Genomic DNA, 23,703 nt, shown 5'->3' with positions numbered 1-23,703 from the left:
TTTATATAACTTTTTCTGCACACACCCATAATAATGCCTGTTCTGTCGCCACTTAAAGGCGATGGAAGGCGTGTAGTTGTGAGAGGTTGTGAGAATCTTACCTTCGTTTTCCTATAGGTGGGGCAGACAGGACCAGAGCGCTCCAGAGTTAAACATGCACATGCTGAGATGAAACAATGGTGGTTTATTTTCTCCAAAGGTTAAGGACATGCAGAAGTACAGCGGTCCAAGTACTTGGCATTGTAGTTCTCCTGTGATGTTTGTCTCTGAAGCCACTACGGTCAGAAGACTGTGCTTCTAGCAGCTCCAATAAGGGAAGTTGTTCTCACAAACTCTGGTTTGGAATGAACATCCCAGGATGTGATGCAAGAGGGTCATCAGATGCTCCCATGGGCTGGACAAAAGAAACAGAGGAGCCAAAAGGTCTGACCAGTAGATGGCAGCAGAGACAAGCATGAAAAACATTAAATAACAGTTTTAACTAAGACAAATAGAAACAGCACAATGCCAGATTTTTAGATTGTAAGAAAAAATATCCTAAGAGGAGCATTTTCAGAAGTTTTTTTTTAAATTGTTTTTGTCATCTAAGTTGTATAAATCTATTACACAATTTTTAGAGGGGCATAAATACATTAATTTTTGTTATTTTTACAATTGTCAACATCCCCTTATAAGCAGACAATCTGGGGATGCGGTGGCTAATTCTGAACGCTAACATTTACCATCATGTTAGTGCACAGCTGTGCTAATTTACAGTAATTCTGATTAACCCCATATGAAGTCTCGCTCTTTTGGCTATCTGAGCACGCCACGGATTTGCCGCAGAAAATGTGTCTAACATTGCTGCAGTCATTCCCCAGCAAATCCTATAGGTTTTAAAAAAATAAATAAATAAATAAAAAATGCTGTGCGCAGTGTTTTTTTTTTTTTTTTTTCTCAAGAAAAAGGCACTTTCTAGTGCGCACATGGCCATTAGGAGGATTTTCCTGATCTTAGTTGCATTATACAGCAAAATCCATGGTCTGTAAACAGCTGATAACACAGCAAAGGGATCTAATTTTAGAAGGCTATTAGTCAGGAGAAAGTTTAAAAAAAAAAAAAGAATTTTTAAGATATACTTTAAGACACTGAAGTAATCAAGAAGTCGCTTAAACATAACACAACCTAGAACTGGACGTCTCTCAAATTGAAAAAATGATTGGAAAATTGGGGCCAGGAGGCTGCCAATAGGTCTACAGTAACATTAAAGGAGCTACATAACTTGAAGCAAGGCCACATGTCACAACAAGCTCCCATATACTCTTCATATGCCCAGTGTTTGGGATTGAGGGGGGGGGAAGACAAAAGCCTCTTACAAAGTAATACCTTCAAAAACGATTGACTGCTTTTGACAAAAGCTACATAACGTCTTCCAAAAGCATGTGGTCTGATGAGAGCAAGGTGGGACTTTTGGCCATAATTCCGAAAGTTTTATGTTTGGTGCAATGCTAAGTATGCATAATCAAAATATCACCATACCCACAGTAAAGCATGGTGGAGGCAGCATTGTTCTTTCAGGCTTTTTTTGCAGGTGAAACTGAGGCGGTCGTCAAGGTGGAGGGAATTGCAAACTCTTACAAATATCAGTAAGTTTTGCAATAAAACCTTCAGGCATCTGCAAAAATTGTACAAGAGGAATTTCACCTTTTTAGCATGACTATGACCCTATACATTCCTCCAAATCAACATGATCACAGTTTTGGAATGTCCCAGCCAGAGCTCTGACCTTAATACAATGGAAAAGCCATAGGTGACTGGAAGCGGGCGCTTTGTCCCTGCAATCTAACAGATGTAGAGCTGCTGCAAGGAACAGTGGGCAAAGGTTGCCAATTTTAGATGTGCCATGTGATAGGCTCCAACCCCAAAAGACTGAATGCGGAAATGCCAAAAAACCCCAAAGAAATGTATGTATGTATGTATGTATGTATGTATCCCCTTTTTAATCAGTTTAACCCATAGACTAAGGGGCCACGATATTCTGTTATTAGAACGGCTCCAATAGTAATACCTTCCGACTTGTTAGATTCTTCCTGGCCCCAACCAGTCTCTGTACTTCTGGCTCCAGTGAACATTGGCGCTAATCAGTGGCTGTAGCAGGTCACCACTGTGACCAGTGATTGGCTGCAGCAGTCACGTATGTTAAGACAAACTTTGTAAGTTGGTCCGAAAATGTTTAATTGTGACCGCGCTGCCTTAATGGCTTATAAAGCTGGTCCTGAATTGAATCCACAGGAGGTGACCCTCATTTCCTACCTCTCCTATGATGGGCACATTTTGGGCGCGGTGAGGAAATCCTCTTCCCTCGATCTGTCCCATCTAAGGAAACTCATCAGACAGGATGGGAGATCATCATAACAGCAACATCTTGTACACTGCAGGGATATCCTTAAGAGGTTTTCCATTGAGGGAGTCTCTGGCTGTGATCAATGCCAGCAAGCTGCGGATAAAGCATTTATTCTTGCTCCGGAAAGTCTAGGCCAGGACTGGTAAACTTCTGCCCCCTCCCCTGCCGGGGGCCCACTTGTACATTTCAGCAATCATTCGGGAAGCACGCAAAATTATCAACTTGAAGAAAATTACCCTATGTTTGGTCAAACAATTAACTCGCCCCTATTGTGGTGTGGCAGGAGCTTCTTCTCTTTGGTGTGGCTGTGATTTTAGGTGATATTGCTCTTGCTCCTTCTTATAACTGCTTTTTCCAGGTTTGTCTGCTTGATATACATCATACAGGAGATGTTGGGACTGCTGTATATACACCACATAGGTAACACTGGGGGCATAGACATTACAAGGGAAGGTTGTTGGGAGGAATGTGTGTGCCTCCCCTGCAGCGGATCGAACTGCTCGGGTCCTGGGGCCACACTATAAAGTAGCAGGGTGGTATTTACAGGGGATTGGGTATAGTTTGTGACTCCACCCGTAGTGTATTGTAGTACCGCCGCTGCCGTTGGGAGTACCCGGGGTGATGGAGTGGGGCAGCAAGGTGTTGTCGCCCTCCACGGGTAGGGGAAGGCCCCAGGACTCTGGATGAGTGCTCTGGGACGCAGTACAGGGGGGGGGGGGGACAGTCAGGTACTCGCTCAGCCAATAAACAGATGCTAACAGGGTAAACAAAGTCTCTGAACACCGTCGCCTCTCAAGGGGAGCTCGTCCGGCTCCCGTCCCCTGCAGTGTTGCGGGTGGTCTATCCCTGCCTGGCACTGAAGTTTGGAAGTGTCCGTTACGGCCCAGTAGCTTGGAGCTTTCCGGGCCCCGCTCCCCACTGTGGCTAAGTGAAGGAGCCTGCTCTCAGGAGCTCACGCTTGGGATTTCAGTGGGCCGCTTGTTTGGAAAGAAATATGCCCCTCGTTGCGCTAGTGCCCCGATTCTGGAGCTGGTGGGAACAGTCCATAAAGGCCCTGTTCTCCGCAGGTTAATGGCTGGGTTGCCTGAAGCTTCTCCCCAACCTAGGGTCAGTGTACCCTGTCGTGCCTTCGGCCCCGGACTGGTGATAGGACCAGGCTGCTGGCCGTCCTCCTCGACTGGCTCCAGGCATCCAGCCTCAATCCCCTGCGACCAGGGAACCGATTCCTCTAGGTCCAGACCACCGTCTGCTACCTAGTTTCATTCTCCCCTGGGAGCTACAACTCCCAGCTTCCTCAGAGCTCCTCACAGCTCGAGGGTTACCACTGAACTGACCTGACACCTCCCACCTCCCTGCCTGACCCCTATTCCTGCTTAACCAGCCCACTGGTGTGCCTGACGGGTGCGGTGCAAAGTGTATCTAGGATTTGTGAATGCTGGTGGAGGCAACACTGCAGGATGGAGACCCAGAACCATGGGGGGTTGAGCCCTGCAGGTAAGGGCAGATTGTGCAGAACCCTGTGACGACCCAAATAGTCCAGGGCGTCACATATACATCACGGGCGAGTTGGTAGGTGGGGAGAGGGCAGACATAGATGTGGGTAGGTGTTGCACAGAAGGGCCTGAGGATGCTGCGAACACAATCTGGGGGAGCAGACAGTATAGGTGGCGCTGGGGGAGGTGGGACAGCCGCTCCTGTCCTGTGGGACAGGGGCACATCGCACGCCTTCCCCACCCACAAAGCATATCCTCGCCCTGGCTCTGTATGCATGGCAGAGTTCAGCATTGAATACTGCATCTGGGATTTAAAGGGCCGGAAGCCAGCAACATGTGACTGCTGCCCAAGCACGGCGGTCCCTGGGAATCTGCCCGAGGGGCGCAAAAAAGGTAATCGCAGGCAAGAGATTCCCCCCCCCAAACCCTGTTCTAGACCAATAAAATTGTAGATAAGTGCCGAAAAAGTAAACCTCACTCCTTCTGCTCCGGCTAATGGGGCCCCTACTCTGGAACATGCATAGGTATTAATCCATAACATTTCTGTCCTCGAGCAGCCGATGTTTGTGCCTCTCAGCGATTCACCATTAGGCATGTAAGAAATGTGCGAGGCTGCACATCTGGAGGAGCTGACAACTTTCTGACGTGTAAATTAACTCTGTAAATCCGTGTGACATGTTGGGTTAAAGGGCATTAAATACAAATGATCAAAGGCCGGACCTCCGCTGTAATGTCCTGAGCTGCGGGAACTGAGGATGGTCGAGGAAGGCCGAGCGTCAACAATCCACTTATTACTAGTTTTCTTCATTGAAAAAAGATATATAAAATTTTGCTCCCCACCCTGGTTTCACAGTAATACTGCCATAGCGTGCATAACCCTGTACATCCCTATCCACCTTTTTAGTTTTTGTATTATACAAGTGCACATAACTGCATTTACTCACTTTTCACATACTTGCAGCCTCAGTCTCCTTAATTAGAAGAAATAAGACCTTAAATTCTCCTTCCTCAGGCTTCCTCTAATTTTCAGTTGTCTCTGAGCTAGTGAGTGGAGGCAAGCGGCCATGATGTCTCCCATACACAGCACACTGTTTCCTGCTCTCTATGTAGCACATGTTCAGAAGTGGCATGGAGGAGATTATACGGAAGTACTCACCAGTATGGAGAAGAATGTTATTCATACCATAGATGTCAAAAAGCCCAAACTAATTTTGGAATAAGTCAAACCAAACGTGTGCTTCGAAGCAAGGATCACCAAGCTATGACTTGCTTACTTTGGACACATCATACGAAGAGGGCAATCACTAGAGAAGGTCATCATGGTAGGAAGAATAGAAGGAACAAGGTGAAGGCTAAGACAGCAACCCAATGGCTTGATACAATCAAGATAAAGGTGGACTGCTGTATAAACATCATAAGAGATGCTGTGACTGCTGTATATACACCACATAGGTTACACTGGGCACATATACATCACAGGAGGGGCTGGGGGCATATTCATCATGGTGGGATGTGGGCATAGACATTACAACGAGGGGTTGGGAGGAATATAAATCACTGGAGAGTCAGGAGGGGGGAGGAGAAGGCAGGCATAGACATGATTGGGGGGGTGGGGTTCAGACAGACCTTGGGTCACAGATGGACCTGAGGACTCTGGGAACACAGGTTTGCACAAGATGGATCTTCCTACAAGAGCGTGCATCCATCAAGTCACCATAGCTTGAGATCCAGCTGAAGGTCGTCTTAAAAGAAACAAAAACACAACTGAGCAGTATAACTGTGAATCCAGCTCTGGGGTGAGAGAAACCCTCACCAGAAAGCTGAAACTTGCAGTGTGTCTGGTCTTGAGTAAGAAATATTTTGGTTGTCATTTTCAGAGTAAATGTCAGGAATCCAGGTATAGAAGAGGCTACTAAGTGGAGAAACAAGCCAACTTTTCTCTTATAAGATGTATTGCAAGCTTATTTGCTTGTATTATTTTAACATTAGTGCCTAAATCAAGGATTCTCCACTTCATGGTAGACTTTCTTGTGTATTCATCCATTTTTGGGTTTTCTTTACAGATTGACCACTTTGGATTTTACGAGGACTCCACGTTTAAGCAGCGCTACCTTGTCTCCGATACTCACTGGAGGAAACCCGGCGGCCCCATCCTCTTCTACACCGGCAACGAAGGAGATATCACATTATTCAGTAATAATACGGTACGTATAGACTCGCCTCATACTGGTGTAAATCACAGGCCAAGTAAAGATATCCAGTTCATACACGGAGAATGGGTCGGACAAACATTTTTTTTTTTTTTTTTTTGGTGGTAAAACCAACAAACTCATCTTGAGGGATCTTCTTCCTGTCTGAGACCCCCGACCACCATGATACAACAGACATCTCCTACTGTACAGGGAGCTGCAGTCATACACATTCCCTTAACTCAGACTGAACTACACTGAAGGGACTGCAGCACTAGTCCGACCTTCTCCAAATAGATGGGGAAACCAAAAGTAGGACCCTTCCTGATTGTAACGTGATGACCGATCACCCAACAATAAGCTATTACTTAATTTTATTTTATTTATTTTTTTGTCCACTTTTTAAACCTGAAATTCTTCCTTCCACCACAGGGGGAGCTCACTATAATATATTATAAAATAATATTATAATATAATATAGATTACTATATAAATTATTATATATCCTAATATATTATATTAAATAATTTAATAAATATATTAAATATTATATTAAATTATTGTATGAATATAAATGCCAAGAGCTCCCCCTAGTGGTGGCTGAAAGCAGAAGGAATTATATAATATATAATAGATAATCTGTACAATTGAGCTGAAAAAAACCTCACTTTTTCAACCCCAAAAAAAAATTATAATAATATATAAATGTAAGAAACATGAGGAATGAATCCAGCAAAGACGTCAGAACTTCAAGGTGCTGATTAAAAATTCTTCAGTTTTATTGGAAAATTCTTAATACAAAAGATCCAATCGGCTCAGGTACAAAAGTTAAAGGAATTAAACGCAAACAGGACTATGCGTTTTGGCGGTGTTGTCAGTCTTCCTCACGGTCCAAAGAAGGTAGAAAACACCGCCGAAACGCGTAGTCCCATTTGAGTTTTAATTTCTGTTAACTTTTGTACCTGAGCAGATAGGCTCTTCTGTATTAAGAATTTTTCCAATAAAACTGAATTTTTCATCCGCACCCTGAAGTTCTGAAGTCTTTGCTAGATCCATTCCTCATGTTGCTTACACTCCCAATCCTGATTCGGGAAGGACCAAGGTAATGAGGAGAGCTGTGGATCCAGGTGACTCATTGATGTGAGCTGGTCTCCATTCTGTTTATAATTAATATATATAATATATTAAATATAATATAAATAAAATAAATAATTAATTATATTTATAATATATTATATAATATAAAATGTATAATGTGGTGGTTCAGCTCAACTGTACGGATTACTATTACAGTTTATTAAATTATCTAATTCCTTCAGCCACCACTAGCGGGAGCTCCTGGCATTGATGATTATTTGTCTGTGGAAGAGCGAGCACATAGGGTCATACCCGGTATAACATTTCGCAAATATGGTGCCAAAGGCACACTCACCTCGAAGTTGTCAGGCACAACTCCTTGATGCACATATATCAAAAAGTGGTCAGCAGCAGCCCCGAAGCGAGAGAGAAAACAATATGGATAAAAGAAATCCAGGTTTAATGCTGCGCTAGAAACCACGTGAATCCAGGAGTATGTGATGACATCCTTTTTTCTTTATTTCTGCAGGACAACGCGTTTCAAGACATAGCCGTCTTCTTCATCAGGATACTGTTCTTTTGTCCTGATGAAGACTGATGTCTTTGAAACGCGTCGACCTGCAGAAATAAGTGTTTCATCACATACTAATGGATTCATGTGGTTTCTAGCGCAGCATTAAACCCGGCATTGATATTTAGACCTCACAATTGAATATATAGTGAGCTCCCCCTAGTGGCGGAAGGAAGAATTTCAGGATTTAAAGTGGATATTTGTTTCCCCGCTGTGGCTGAGTGATAAAGATGTCAATTTGGAGCCTAAATATTTATAACCATTAATATAATAATCCCATATCGTATGTAGATTGCTCTAACTTCCTCCGGTCCCTCTTTTCAGGGCTTTATGTGGGATGTAGCGGAGGAGCTCGGCGCTATGTTGGTATTTGCAGAACACCGTTATTATGGAGAGTCCATGCCCTATGGAAACTTGTCCTACAGTGTGAGTATTTCTAGGCTCCTGTAACTGTATATGATGGAGGTCGGACCCATTCTCTTTTTTAAAACCCTTTTGTTTTGTGTCATCCCCCTCCTAGGATCCCAAATACCTGAATTATCTGACCTCGGAGCAGGCCCTCGCAGACTTTGCCATTCTAATCCGGTTCTTCAAAGAAAGCTCCGAAGCCAAAAACAGTGCAGTGATCGCCATCGGGGGCTCGTACGGGGGGATGCTGGCGGCCTGGCTGAGAATGAAGTATCCTCACGTTGTAGTGGGGTAAGGATGCTGTGCTGCATTTAAAGTCCCCAATGGTGACCTATGAAATTGTTGTTATACCCCCCCCCCCCCCCCCAATCCTTGTTACCCTTTACTGACGCGTTACTTACCATTTGCCAACCAACTCTATGTAAGTAATGACACCATACACTATAAATTTAAAGGACATGGACCGTTTTGGGGTAATTTATTTATTTATTTTTTTTTTTTTCTTGTAATGAATTTATTTTAGGCCGAGAAAACGTTGAGGGATGAGTTAACTGAGAAACAATTAGTGAGCTCATTCTGATGGAAGATTTCCTACTTTTTTTTTTTTTTGTGCTTGTTTATGCCCACACATCCCATCACCTGAGCGCTAAACTTTCATATGACTTGTAAATCAGGTGAAAAGCAGCTCAGTAGCACAGTTTTACAAACTCAGAACCTGTCGGGTGCAATATTCCCCCAAGGCCATGAGCAGTTCTGGGTGCATATTGCTAATCCCTGCCTAACCGTCCCTGTATACACTATAGCATAGATAAAGGGATCTTTACAAAAAGTATTTTTAAAGGTCCTATATAATATGCTAATGAGGCCAAGGACTAGTCAAAAGGGCGTGAGTTCCCTTGGCTAGTTGGCCCACATAGCAGGTTAGCACACCCCTGTTGGCATGCAAACATTCTAATGAACGCACAGCAGCGTCACTAATACCGCAGTCTTGATGGTGGCTGGCGGAGGATGGATGTGCACGATCTGGAGTCCCCTGATCCCATGGGCGCGCTAATATGCGATGTGGGCCAACTAGCCAAAGGGAACTCACGCCCTTATCACAAGTCATTGGCCTCATTAGCATATTAAGGACCTTTTAAAAATACTTTTTGTAAAGATCTCAATCTTTAAAGGTCCTTTATAATTTGCTAATGAAGTCAAGGACTCTTAACAAGGGCGTGAGTTCCCTTGGCTAGTCAGCCCGCATAGCATATTAGCACGCCCGTGGGATCCTGGGGACTCCGGATCGTGCACATCCATCCTTCGCCGGCCACCATCAAGACTGAGGTATGTGCGGCGCTGCTGTGCCTTCATTAGAATGCTAGCACGCCCACAGGGGCATACTAACATGGTATGTGGGCCAATGTGTCTTATAAATTTTATTTTTTAATTTTTCTTTATTGCTTTTTTCCTAGGAGACCGATCGCCACTGCGGTCTCCAGAATGTAAGCATGTCACTGAAGCTGTCTGGGATAGGAAAACAACCCAGTGATTCTGGTCCGCTTCAAATCAGTGCTTACAAGCTCAATAGAAAAGAGCTTGTATGCACTGCCCATGTTCTGCTGTCCAGCAGCGGCGGTCTGTCTCCAAGGAAACAAGCTATAAACAAAAGAATGGTGTTTAATATCTCAAGAGCGGCTGAACATTTTACAAAACAGTAAATTGGAAACCTTCTCGCTTTTACGAGCCCTGTCTGACAATGTGATCTATGAAGATGAGATTTGCTGATGGGTTTTTCTCCAGTTGCATCCAGTCTAGACAATGCTGTGAGCTCATCCTTTGCTGGGGGACGTATTAGGTCTGCCCTTGTTGGACAATTAACCCTGCGCTGTCCAGGAGGCTAGATGGGGCGTCTAGGAAGGAAGCGGAGCTGGAGAAGAATTCCAGAATTGGATGGTTTTTGTTTCTTTTGATGAGGATGCTTTTGAGGCTCCATTGTTCTGTGTGTACTTATAAGGTGCGCACTCAGTGTCCTGCAATAATTAATGCTGACCTCTTCCTCCTCCAGGGCTCTTGCTGCTTCTGCCCCCATCTGGCAATTTGAGGATTTGGTTCCCTGCAATCTGTATTATCAAATTGTCACAAATGACTTTAAAAAAAGCGGCCCGGGATGTGCGGAAAGCATCGCCAAGTCTTGGTCAGCCATAAATCGCATGTTTGGAAGTGGTGAGTTATATAGAATAAGTAATGTATGTACACAGTGACTGCACCAGCAGAATAGTGAGTGCAGCTCTGGAGTATAATACAGGAGGTAACTCAGGATCAGTAATGTAATGTATGTACACAGTGACTGCACCAGCAGAATAGTGAGTACAGCTCTGGAGTATAATACAGGAGGTAACTCAGGATCAGTACAGGATCAGTAATGTAATGTATGTACACAGTGACTGCACCAGCAGAATAGTGAGTGCAGCTCTGGAGTATAATACAGGAGGTAACTCAGGATCAGTAATGTAATGTATGTACACAGTGACTGCACCAGCAGAATAGTGAGTACAGCTCTGGAGTATAATACAGGAGGTAACTCAGGATCAGTACAGGATCAGTAATGTAATGTATGTACACAGTGACTGCACCAGCAGAATAGTGAGTACAGCTCTGGAGTATAATACAGGAGGTAACTCAGGATCAGTACAGGATCAGTAATGTAATGTGTGTACACAGTGACTGCACCAGCAGAATAGTGAGTGCTGCTCTGGAGTATAATACAGGATGTAACTCTGGATCAGTAATGTAATGTATGTACACAGTGACTGCACCAGCAGAATAGTGAGTGCAGCTCTGGAGTATAATACAGGATGTAACTCAGGATCAGTAATGTATGAACACAGTGACTGCACCAGCAGAATAGTGAGTGCAGCTCTGGAGTATAATAGAAGTAATGTATTTATATGTTGTAACCATTCCCCTCCTGTGTCGTAGATGAAGGCATCCGGTGGGTCTCCGGCGCGTTTCACTTGTGCTCTGCTCTTAAGTGCCAGGATGAAGTAGCAGCCTTTAAAAACTGGTTAAGTGAGACCTGGGTGAACCTGGCAATGGTGGACTATCCGTACCCGGCCAACTTCCTGGAGCCACTGCCTGCCTGGCCCATCAAGGTAACAAACTGGTCTTACTGGTTGTGAGGGAAAAATCCATGTTTCAGCCCATCCTCTGGGGCCCATCAGTGATGTGTAGAAAGTGTCCACTGGAGGTTTCTTCATTAGGGAAGTGTCCTGCAGCCTTTGTGGTGACCCTTTCCATCTAAGGCTTCTATATCTGCCTGCTGTGTTGTCTGCTGTGTATAGATAGACTTTTATATTTTGCATTTTTGTTACTTAGGAGGTTTGCAAATATTTGAAGAGTCCAGACCTAGATGACAAATCACTGCTGCAGAACCTCTTCCAGGCAATTAATGTATATTATAACTACACCGGAAACACCCCGTGCCTCAACACTTCCCAGACGGCTGTCGGGAGCCTGGATGACCTCGGCTGGAGTTATCAGGTAATGTCTGTATTGAGACCCAACAACAACTCCTTTTTAAATGAAGAGCAAATGTTGTCCGTGATTGTGGAGACACGCGGGGGGTCAGTGGGTGCTCTCGTCCGCTGGCCCGGCCACCTTTAGAAAGACAGCATGTCCCAGGGCTCATCCCAACTGAACGCCGGCCTCCTTAACCGTGGGCGTAACACTACTCAGACAACACAGGGTGAAGGAATCACAATATTAAGACTTTATTGGATCCCCAAACAATTAACGGCACATAACACATAACCAGCAAAACACACAAATGTAACAGGCAACAGAGTCTCACCCTTCCGCTGGCTCACCAGGGATTTAGAATGTCCATGCCTCACAGGTTCCAGGGCTACTTACTCCAATCCAGCAGCACCCCGCTTTCAGCGGGCACCCACCGAGAATGGAATAACGCCAGATTTAGGAAGCTGGCTGAGGTCCGCAAAGTCTGTAGTCCAGTGACTGGATTGTCCCAAGCTGGATTCCTTCCTTAGGTAGTCCTTGATATCAAAGCCGAATCCTTGTATTTGATGCTGAAGTCCATATATTTCAGATCAAACCAGACATGTGTTGGATAACCACTATACAATACAAGCCAGAGAAACAAAAAAAGTGGTATAACTCCAATATAAAACAAGATATTTTTATTTCAAATATATAAAATCAAAACATAACATTAACAAAAAGCAAAATTCACAGCAGTAAATCCTCAATAGAAGGTGAGCTGGTATCATACATAAAGAAGTATATGAGACGTTCACAAAAACATGTCAGCAACAGTTAATAATGGTATTCCATCCATTGTTTAGAAGAAAAAGTGCAACCAAACATCTATTAGGGCTTTAACAGTTAATCAGCCTCCGTAAAGGATAGTGTGATCTCTAAAAAAGTATGGACATCAAAAACTAACCATGTACTGACCAGTAAGATAGACACGTACGTCCCCTGAGGAAGAAGGTGAAACGCGCGTTGGGACAGGCAGGTGTTGCGGTATCTATCTTACTGGTCAGTACATGGTTAGTTTTTGATGTCAATACTTTTTTAGGGATCACACTATCCTTTACGGAGGCTGATTAACTGTTAAAGCCCTAATAGATGTTTGGTTGCACTTTTTCTTCTAAACTATGGATGGAATACCATTATTAACTGTTGCTGACATGTTTTTGTGAACGTCTCATATACTTCTTTATGTATGATACCAGCTCACCTTCTATTGAGGATTTACTGCTGTGAATTTTGCTTTTTGTTAATGTTATTTTTATTTCAAATATATAAAATCAAAACATATCTTGTTTTTATATTGGAGTTATACCACTTTTTTTGTTTCTCTGGCTTGTATTGAAGTCCATATAGTGTTAATCCAGGTTTGGTTATGGCTTGCCGATCGGATCCGCAGGTCCTAGATTGGTATCATGTAGCAAGAGTCTCTACGGGCAATGGACAGTCCTCCTTCTTATACCCCTGAGCTCTCCATTCAGACCATTGGGGTCTTCACTATTGGTGGAAAAGACTGGGCTCTTATTGGCTAGATTTCAAGCCATATTCAAATATCCAGAGACAGGATAGACAGGTAAGTTACATCACATCTAGCAATTCACTTAGTAATACAATGGGAAGTTCGCATAATTGATTTATCTGGGTGTCTGGCCTTCATTAGCAAAGGCAATTACATGAGTCGACAAGAGTCTTGTAAAAACAATGATGGACTTATCCCCCGTCTATAAACAAACTATCTTCATGTCTGGCTGAATTTTAAGAAATTTAACCCCTGACAGTCCATGTTGTCATAATGAGGATTCTCCTTTATCAGCCAGAACACAAAGTAGCTGGTGCATAGTGGGAGGATCCAACATGTCCATGTATTACACTTGATTTTTTTTTTTTCAGTGAATTCAGTACGCTATGTAATTCCAGATTTCCCCTTTTGGCGCGCTGCAGGAAAATTGCACACTTGATACTAGTTTCCCCCTACAGATCACGTTAGTCATGGGTTGGGAAAAGGAATGGAGGTCACATAATCACAAGCTGGGGCTTTCTGTAATTGCTGGGTTTGGTTAAATACCATCTTGGTGGTTTAACCGCCTCGCATGCCACAGCCAATAGTGAGCATGCATCTAAAGGGTTAACCTGAAAGAGGCTGCTAACGTTGCCATCCCATTAACATTTCAGCGATTTATAGTATTACCATTATAGGCAATTATTGGAAGGGGAAGTGCTATTGGTGTGGCGGGGGTACTAATGATGGTATCCTCATTGGTAGAGATGGTGGTGACACTCTGTCCTCCTCGCAGCGCCCCTGCAATGTGATCAGTGCTGTTACATTTTCATACCAGCTAGGATCCGAAAGACCTCCAGGTTTGCAATCATTGGCTATGTAAAAATGTTTGGGGAAGGGGAAACTCTCCAGAGCTCAACTCAAATTTATTTCCACTATGTTTATGATCCAAAAGTTCAGCAAAAATACTGTGTAGGTAGCCTTAAAGGGGTATTCCCATCTCAAAGATCCTATTCCAATATGTAGTAGGTGTAATAGTAAATGCATCCAATTAGAAATAGAGTATAGTTCTCCTGATTAGCTAGGTCTCTTACCTCATGTGCAGGGCATTGCAGTATCCATGGTTACATCCACTTATATAGTGACCGTTAGTTGCTTGTGATCATACCCGTTGCCCTGCACATGCGGTAAGAAACATGGCTAATCAGGAGAACTATACTACATTTCAAATTGTAGGTATTTGCTAATTTTATTTCACCTACTACACATTTGGATAGGATTTTGGAGATGGGAATATCCCTTTTAAACAAATTACACCCCTCCAGAGACCTAATGTACTGCACATATTATGTCAGCCATTAAGCTATGGTATGTTTAGGCACCTCATAGAGCAGGGGTTGGGAATCTATTCCTCGCAAGCCAGATGTGGCTCTTTTGATGGTTGCATCTGGCTCGCAGACAAATCTTTAAAACAAATACTGTATTTTCCGATTTGGAAGATGCACTTTCCCCAAAACTGGGGGGAAAAATAGGTGTGAATCTTAGAAACCGCATATAGCTTACCAAGGCAGCAGTGGTAGTGCAGGGTCGGCGATACTGCGGGCTCGTGGGGTGTCGTGGCGGTGGGTACCATTGATCTGTGGCTGTTTTGACTCTCCTGCAGTTGACTAGATTGACGGCCATTTTCTTGAAGTCTCTTTTTATCAAATGTGGGAGATTCAAAGCAGCACACCGGCAGATCAATGGTCCTCGCTGCCGTGATACCCCACGAGCCCACCGCCCTCTCCCCTAATTATGGCTCTCATGGAATTGCACTTGAAAATATGTGGCGTTCATGGCTCTCAGCCAAAGGTTCCTGACCCCTGTCATAGCGGGATGAAAAGTAAAAAAAACCCAAACTGTAACCAGAATGACCATGACCATAAAATAAAAGCATTATTGCACATGGTCAATACCACAAACATCATAGACAGAACTAAAAAACCTAGACTCCCCTTCCATTACATTGGAAGGCACAAAGGATTTTTGTATGTGTATGTGTATGTGTATGTGTATGTGTATGTGTATGTGTATGTGTATGTGTATGTGTATGTGTATGTGTATGTGTATGTGTATGTGTATGTGTATGTGTATGTGTATGTGTATGTGTATGTGTATGTGTATGTGTATGTGTATGTGTATGTGTGTGTATATAAATATAATATAATATATATAAATTATATAAATATAATATAATATATATAAATTATATAAATATAATATAATATATATAAATTATATAAATATAATATAATATATATAAATTATATAAATATAATATAATATATATAAATTATATAAATATAATATAATATATATAAATTATATAAATATAATATAATATATATAAATTATATAAATATAATATAATATATATAAATTATATAAATATAATATAATATAATATATATAAATTATATAAATATAATATAATATAATATATATAAATTATATAAATATAATATAATATAATATATATAAATTATATAAATATAATATAATATAATATATATAAATTATATAAATATAATATAATATAATATATATAAATTATATAAATATAATATAATATAATATATATAAATTATATAAATATAATATAATATAATATATATAAATTATATAAATATAATATAATATAATATATATAAATTATATAAATATAATATAATATAATATATATAAATTATATAAATATAATATAATATATATAAATTATATAAATATAATATTTGGCATCCTCAAAGCCATAGGTATCTAAGGGGGGAAAAAAATGGAGTTGTGTATCTGTAAAATCCTACTCTGATGGCTGGAGGTGTATTTGGAGCATTTTGTCCTCAGTTAGGTAAGAAGTGCTGGGAATCTGAGCTCAGACCACCAACAATTAAATCTGCTACACTCCAGAAGAGAACCGCACGCCGCTGCTTATCTCCTTTTGGCAAAGGGTTAATCGGGCAAATTTACATTCCACTGAGGGTTTCCTCCATGACATGGTTGTATCCTCCAGATTTATTATCTATGGACCCTCAGCAGGATGGTGAGGATTAGAGCAGGACCTACATGACGGCAAACAATGGCACCGGAACCCTCATGTCTCGGATGAACACGTTTGAGAATTCCAGGAAGGGAGATCTCCTCCATGCTGGTGACTCCTAATAAAGGGCTGTATGAGGGTGGAGGGTGCTGTGGGCTCACACGGGTGTAAGAGGACGGAGAGCGGCCGGACGGGGCCCAGGAAGAATAGGGACAAATTCTAGATCCCAATTACTAATCTGTTCCTATAGGATGCATGCATACAGACGGGGACAATATCTGTATGTTCAGCCTTATCGGAAGATATACAGTATAATATATCAATCTTAATATAAAAATTTAGAACAGTTAACTTTATATTAAGAATCCTTATTGCCCCCATCCAGAGCATTAGGATGTCGCTAAAATATAGGCTTTTCTGGACGGTCAAATTCCAAAGCTGATCTAATGATTTGTTTAAAACATGGAGTATGTTACTGGTAATTTTATATAACTGTATTTAAAAAAGAATAAAAATTAGTGTGTGTGTAATAGATATGTATGAGTTCTCAATGTGATCTGTATAAATATTGATGCAGGGAGCTCCCCCTGGTGGTGACTAAAGGCAGAAGATGTACGTATGTATGTATGTATTTCTCTCCATGGCTGAGTGATAGGAATATATTTTTTTTTTACTTTTTTTTTTATATTTTCAAAATATATATTTTAATTAAAAACCTTTAAATATATTTCATAAAATATATTTTTATTTAAAAATATATATTTAATTTTTTTTAAAAATATATATTTCTAAAAAAATATTGTATTAAATACACAAATAAAAATATTTTATGAAATATACATTCAATGTTTTTAATTAAAATATATATTACTTCTGCCTTTTAGCCACCACTAGGGGAGCTCCCTGCATCAATATTTATACAGCTCCCATTGAATATATCGATTATATAAATTTTGAAAAAACATATTTATGAATAGGGTTTGTGCAGAAAATATACCCTATGGGAACAAACATGCTAGAAATAGGAGGAAACCCCTATGGCTAAATAGAGCTGTAAGGGAAGCAATAAAAGAAAAACAGAAAGCCTTAAAAGAATTAAAGAGGGTAGGTAGTGATGAGGCATTATATAATTAAAGAAAATTAAATAAAATATGTAAAAAGCAAATTAAGTTAGCTAAGTTTGAGACAGAGACTCATTGCGAGAGAAAGTAAAAATAATCCTAAAATATTCTTTAACTACATAAACAGCAAAAAAACTGAAAAGCGATAGTGTTGGCCCCCTTAAAAATAGTCTTGGTGAAATGGTGGAAGGGGATGAGGGTAAAGCCAACCTGCTGAATGACTTTTTTTTTCTACGGTTTTTATACAAGAAAATGCCATGGCAGATGACATGACCAGTGATGCCATAAATTCACCCTTGAATATTACCTGCTTAACCCAGCAGGAAGTACGCCGCCGCCTCGAAATCACTAAGGTTGACAAATCTCCGGGCCCGGATGGCTACACCCCAGAGTACTACAGGAATTGAGTTCTGTGATAGATAGACCATTATTTTTAATCTTCTCAGATTCCTTAATAACAGGGTCGGTACCGCAGGACTGGCGCATAGCAAATGTGGTGCCAATATTCAAAAAGGGGACAAAAACTGAGCCGGGAAATTATAGGCCGGTAAGTTTAACCTCTACGGTTGGTAAAATCCTTGAGGGTTTCTTGAGAGATGCCATACTGGAGTATCTCAAGAAAAATAACCTTATGACAGAGCATCAACATGGGTTTGAGGGATCGATCCTGTCAAACTAATTTGATCAGCTTCTATGAAGAGGTAAGTTCAAGCCTGGACCAGGGAAATGCAGTGGATGTTGTGTATATGGACTTTTCAAAAGCTTTTGATACGGTGCCACACAAAAGGTTGGTACATAAAATGAGAATAATGGGGATAGGGGAAAATATGTGTAACTGGGTTAAAAACTGGCTCAGTGATAGGAAACAAAGGGTGGTTATTAATGGTACGTACTCGGACTGGGTAGAGGAAATAACATTTATGATTATGTACTGAATTGTAGAACACTGGGTAAAACAGACACAGAAAAAGACTTGGGTGTATGGGTGGATGGTAAACTTCACTTTAGTGGCCAGTGTCAGGCAGCTGCTGCCAGGGCTAATAAAATAATGGGATGTATTAAAAGAGGTAGAAGTGTTCATGAAAAAAATATAGTTCTACCTCTGTACAAGTCACTAGTGCGACCGCACTTATATACTGTGTACAATTCTGGTCACCGATATATAAGAAGGACATAGCTGAACTGGAGAGGGTGCAGAGAAGAGCCACCAAGATTATTAGAGGAATGGGGGGGCTGCAATACCAAGACAGGTTATTAAACTTGGGGTTATTTAGTTTGGAAAAACTAAGGCTTAGGGGGGATCTAATCACAATGTATAAATATATGAGGGGACAGTACAGAGACCTTTCCAAAGATCTTTTTACACCTAGGCCTGCGACTGGAACACGGGGGCATCCGCTACGTCTTGAGGAAAGAAGGTTTAATCATAATCACAGACGAGGATTCTTTACTGTACGAGCAGTGAGACTATGGAACTCTCTGCCGCATGATGTTGTAATGAGTGATTCACTACTAACATTTAAGCAGAGCCTGGACGCCTTTCTTGAAAAATGTAATATTACCAGTTATGTATATTAGATTTTATGACACGGTATTGATCCAGGGAACTAGTCTGATTGCCGGATGTGGAGTCGGGAAGGACATTTTTTCCCAATTGGAACTTGTTTGCCACATTGGGGTTTTTTTTGCCTTCCTCTGGATCAACATGTTAGGCTACGGGTTGAACTAGATGGACTTAGAGTCTCCCTTCAACCTTAAAAACTATGATACTATGATATTAAAAAAAACACAACTGTATTAGTAATGGGGGTATCATTGTTGATGAAAGACATGGTATTGGCTGTCCTAGTAGTAGAATTCTTTATGGTGTTTAGTAATATTATCCTTGGTTCAGTATCTGCAGTGGTAAGACTACAATCTTCTACAATCTTCGTTGGGGGTGATGGTGGCAGTATTGACATTGGTGGAAGTATCATTGGCGGCCATGATGGTAATGTCCTACCTGTTCAGTGTCCCTTCTACTTTCTCCAAACCATCTTAATTTCCATTTTACTGATCATCTAGAACAGGATTTTTACACTCCAACCCCCCCAGACACTATATAGATTAGCATTTATCACAACAATGGCATTGTGGATCATAAATGATCCTAGGGATAGATAATGTAGAACTGGTGAGGAAAAATCAACTTGATGCACACTTATGTAAAATCAGTGTGTACCTGTCCCAGTGATGTGACATGCGAAGCCAAGGCACCTAGGATCTATAAAATTACTTGGTTTGGCCTCATGCATCACTGGATGGGGACTTTTGCTGTGAATTGTTCGCTTACTGGTCATCCATGTACTTGACTTGCTCGTCTTGGTGTCTTGTTCCTCAGGCTTGCACAGAGATGGTGATGCCTTTCTGCTCTGATGGGGTGACGGACATGTTTGAGCCTCAAACGTGGAATTTCGACACTTTTTCGGATGAGTGTTATAAACAGTGGGGCATCAGGCCTCGTCCTGAATGGATCACATCCGTGTATGGAGGGAAGAACATCAGTGCCGCCAGCAACATCATCTTCAGGTGTGTTGTGATGTCCTTCATGTCAATTACTGGAATGGGAAGAGTGTGGAATTAGAGGGTCAGGTAGACCATTTTCTGTAGGGAAAGATCTGTTACTACTACCCCCTACCTTTTGGAGAAGGGGTTCACCATGGCCTAGACCTTTATTCTCCATAGCGCACCATGATTGTTGCTTTCTATGCCTTTAGCTTGTCCAGATCTGCTCCCAAAAGGGCACGAAGGACATGGTGGATATAGACTCTTTCTTTTGGTTGAGTCCTCGCTGAAGAGATCACTTGACCACATATATCCATCTCCTTACATTGGGTTTTAGGACACCAGAAGACGACAATCCATAAACTATTGATTAGTATCCCTATACTGATCCAGTGTTCATAACAAAACATGTAATGGTGGGTCGACTTGTGTTGCTGTGTTCAGGGCTATAGACCCCATAGGTGGGAGACCATACTTCTAAACTTCCCTGGTGGCCTGTGGTAGCATAGGGGCCAGTGAGATTATTTCAATAGTTAAGACTAATAAATCATATAATGGGAAGTTAACTGGTGGTCTAGGGTAATGAAGGCGGTATTGGCAATCATTGGTTCCTGCATTGAATTCTTCATCTGTTGTATGCGACAGGATATGTATGGAGCATAAGTGTTTCCTTGGTGGTAATGGGAATCCCATTGGTGGCTTGGGCTAGTGAGAGGATTCTTAATGACCAAGAATAGCATAATAATTGGCAGATCCCTGGTGGCTTGTAGCTGTCTTTGGTAAGAATTCTCTAGCGATCTGCACTTGCTCTGACCCTGTAATTACTAACTCATCGTTAAATTATTCACTACGGTTTACCACCAGGGATGTTCCCAATAAACCATTAACCATCAGAGATGGTCCACGTTAAACCCTACACTACCCTTGACCACCAGGGATATTCTTGTTAACCCCCTTCATCACTAGGGATGCAGGTTGACCATTGCCTGTGGTTCCTAGATGACCTGTAGGTACGATTTCTAAGTTCTAATTACTGTGTGTGATTTTCAGAAGTTTCCTCAAACTAAAAAGTTCTAATTGTTCTCCTTAAATACAGTAATGGAGATCTGGACCCGTGGTCAGCAGGAGGCGTGAAGCAGAGCCTCAGTGACTCCCTAGTCGCCATCCTCATCACAGACGGGGCCCATCACCTGGACCTGCGCTCCAATAACGCTTACGACCCTAGGTCTGTGATTGAGGCTCGGGCGTTGGAGGTGTCCTACATGAAAAAGTGGATTAAAGAGCACAGCCAGCAAGTAAATGGAATCTAATAGGTCTGATCCTCCTGCGGACCATGTCTGAAACTTCTCAGGACCTTGGATGGTAGAACTATCCTTGACAACCTCTTGTTTCGAAAGCTTCCATCTGTTGCCTGTGGCGGGAGATAATATATATATGTACAGCGTATTTCCAAAAAGCAATAACATTGAACCTGAAGAGAATTTTGGCACTTTTATCCTTTCCTGAAAATGTATACATTCCATGGTCTGAACAGAACATTGCTCTAATATGGGGCCATTTTGGCATTTGGTGACTCCGCCTCGGTGCCATCTTTTGGTATCCTTGACTCCTAGTAGAACACTCCAACTTCAGAACCCCACCACCACCATTCACAACCCCCCACTATGTCCAATGTAACTTGATCACCATGCGCACTGCAGTCACCAGAGCCTCTACTGCTTCTTGGCGATACCTTGCTTGCAGATCATGAAGGGTGCCAACTCCGTACATGTACCACCCTTTGATCACGTACAAAACACCACCTTCCAATATTTTTTTTTTTTTTTTTTTTTTTTTCCATCACTGATTACAATTAGTATATTTGTACTTCTTTTTAAAGAGGTGTTTTACCTGAATCTGAAAAATCTGATTACTAGTGCAGGCTAAACTCATGGATGCATTACATACAAGAACACAAGAAGGTCAAGCAGAACATCATAAAATCTAGTCTAACTCCTTTAGTTGCAGAATAAAGCTAGATTGGTCTGATCTAACATGGGAATAAGGCTTGGCGGTATCAAACTTTCTGTTTTATTGCCTTAGTAATCAGATTTTTGTAAAATTCATAAAGGTGGAGAAAAACTAAGAAAAACTAGATGTCTGCTGCATCATACCGGCCTTAATGTGGATATTTACCCAGTGTGCCATACACTCCATGACTGCGGAAAATTGGGAAAACAAAAGATTGTAAATGCACTGTTGCAAGTTTATGAAAATTTAGCAATTTTTTTTACTCCAGTTTAAAAAAAAAAAAATTGCCCCCAAAATATTAACGTAATGGATCTCACTTTGGGTTGAGCTTTAATCTTCCCTAGTGTACTAAATTTATACCCACTAGGCATTTGTTGGTGCAGCCTCCACCCACCGGGTCAATCAGATGGTGCCATTTCTGTAAAGTGACAATGTATTTTTTTTTTTCTTGCTAGCTTTTTGTGTGTGAGATCACCCAGAATGACAGGTGCGTGCGATGTCTGAATTCTCTCCTGTAATATTATTATATCTTTGATTGGGGACTGGATCCTTATTGCAGTTTTTTTTTTTCTAATTATTTTGAATTTGAGGTTTACATGATTTGTGTTTGATACTGAAAAGAAATAAATCTGACTTTGTAAATGAATTATTTATATTTTTTATTTTTTTTAATTTTGTTTAGTTAGCACCAGACTGTGGACCATACAGGAACCACAGTACTGATAAGACATGATCAGTAGCAACAAGTAAACATTTCTCTCCAGACATAATTACTTGTTTAATGTATTAATATATATGATAAAATATAAGAAACTCATGTATATGTATGTGTATGTACTTACATATACATACATAGATATAGATATATATACATATATATGTGTGTGTGTGTGTATATAGATATAGTCATGGCCAAAAGTTTTGAGAATGCTACAAATATTAATTTTTACTAAGTCTACTGCTTCAGTTTTTCTAATGGCAATTTGCATATACTCCAGAATGTCATAAAGAGTGATCAGCTTAACAGCAATTACTTGCAAAGTCAATATTGGCTAAGAAAATGAACTTTAACCCCTAAACACATTTCAACATCATTGCATTCCTGCCTTAAAAGGAGCAGCTAACATTGTTTTAGTGATTGTTCCATTAACACAGGTGTGGGTGTTGATGAGGACAGGGCTGGCGATCAATCAGTCATGATTAGGTAAGAATGACACCACTGGACACTTTAAAAGGAGGCTGGTGCTTGGTATCATTGTTTCTCTTCAGTTAACCATGGTTATCTCTAAAGAAACACGTGCAGCCATCATTGCTCTGCACAAAAATGGCCTAACAGGGAAGAGTATCGCAGCTACAAAGATTGCACCTCAGTCAACAATCTATCACATCATCAAGAACTTCAAGGAGAGAGCTTCCATTGTTGCCAAAAAGGCTCCCGGGTGCCCAAGAAGGACCAGCAAACGCCAGGACCGTATCTTAAAACTGTGTCAGCTGCGGGATGGGACTACCAGCAGTGGCGAGCTAGCTCAGCAATGGCAGCAGGCTGGTGTGAGTGCTTCTGCACGCACTGTGAGGCAGAGACTGCTTGAGCAAGGCCTGGTTTCAAGGAGGGCAGCAAAGACTCACTTCTCTCCAGAAAAACCATCAGGGACCGACTGATATTCTGCAAAAGGTGCAGGGAGTGGACTGCTGAGTACTGGGGTAAAGTCATTTTCTCAGATGAATCCTCTTTTCGATTGTTTGGGACATCTGGAAAACAGCTTATTAGAAGAAGAGGTGAGCGCTAGCACCAGTCTTGTCTCATG

General features: G+C 41.4%; 1 protein-coding gene across 1 annotated transcript in view; it reads left to right on the top strand.

Moving 5' to 3' along the window:
- PRCP (prolylcarboxypeptidase) overlaps window positions 1-22,544 on the top strand; it is a 43,024-nt gene extending 20,480 nt beyond the window's left edge. Inside the window, exons 2-9 of the mRNA XM_075334698.1 lie at window positions 5,940-6,080; window positions 8,038-8,139; window positions 8,234-8,412; window positions 10,169-10,326; window positions 11,083-11,255; window positions 11,479-11,643; window positions 19,725-19,912; window positions 20,985-22,544. Coding sequence (XP_075190813.1) covers window positions 5,940-6,080; window positions 8,038-8,139; window positions 8,234-8,412; window positions 10,169-10,326; window positions 11,083-11,255; window positions 11,479-11,643; window positions 19,725-19,912; window positions 20,985-21,198 — 1,320 coding nt within the window. The 3' untranslated portion in view covers window positions 21,199-22,544. The remainder of the gene's footprint in view (window positions 1-5,939; window positions 6,081-8,037; window positions 8,140-8,233; window positions 8,413-10,168; window positions 10,327-11,082; window positions 11,256-11,478; window positions 11,644-19,724; window positions 19,913-20,984) is intronic.
- Window positions 22,545-23,703: the final 1,159 nt, after the last annotated feature.

This window comes from Anomaloglossus baeobatrachus, chromosome 2 (assembly GCF_048569485.1).
Source record: "Anomaloglossus baeobatrachus isolate aAnoBae1 chromosome 2, aAnoBae1.hap1, whole genome shotgun sequence".
Classification (NCBI taxonomy): domain Eukaryota; kingdom Metazoa; phylum Chordata; class Amphibia; order Anura; family Aromobatidae; genus Anomaloglossus; species Anomaloglossus baeobatrachus.
This window is presented reverse-complemented; position numbering and strand designations above follow the sequence as displayed.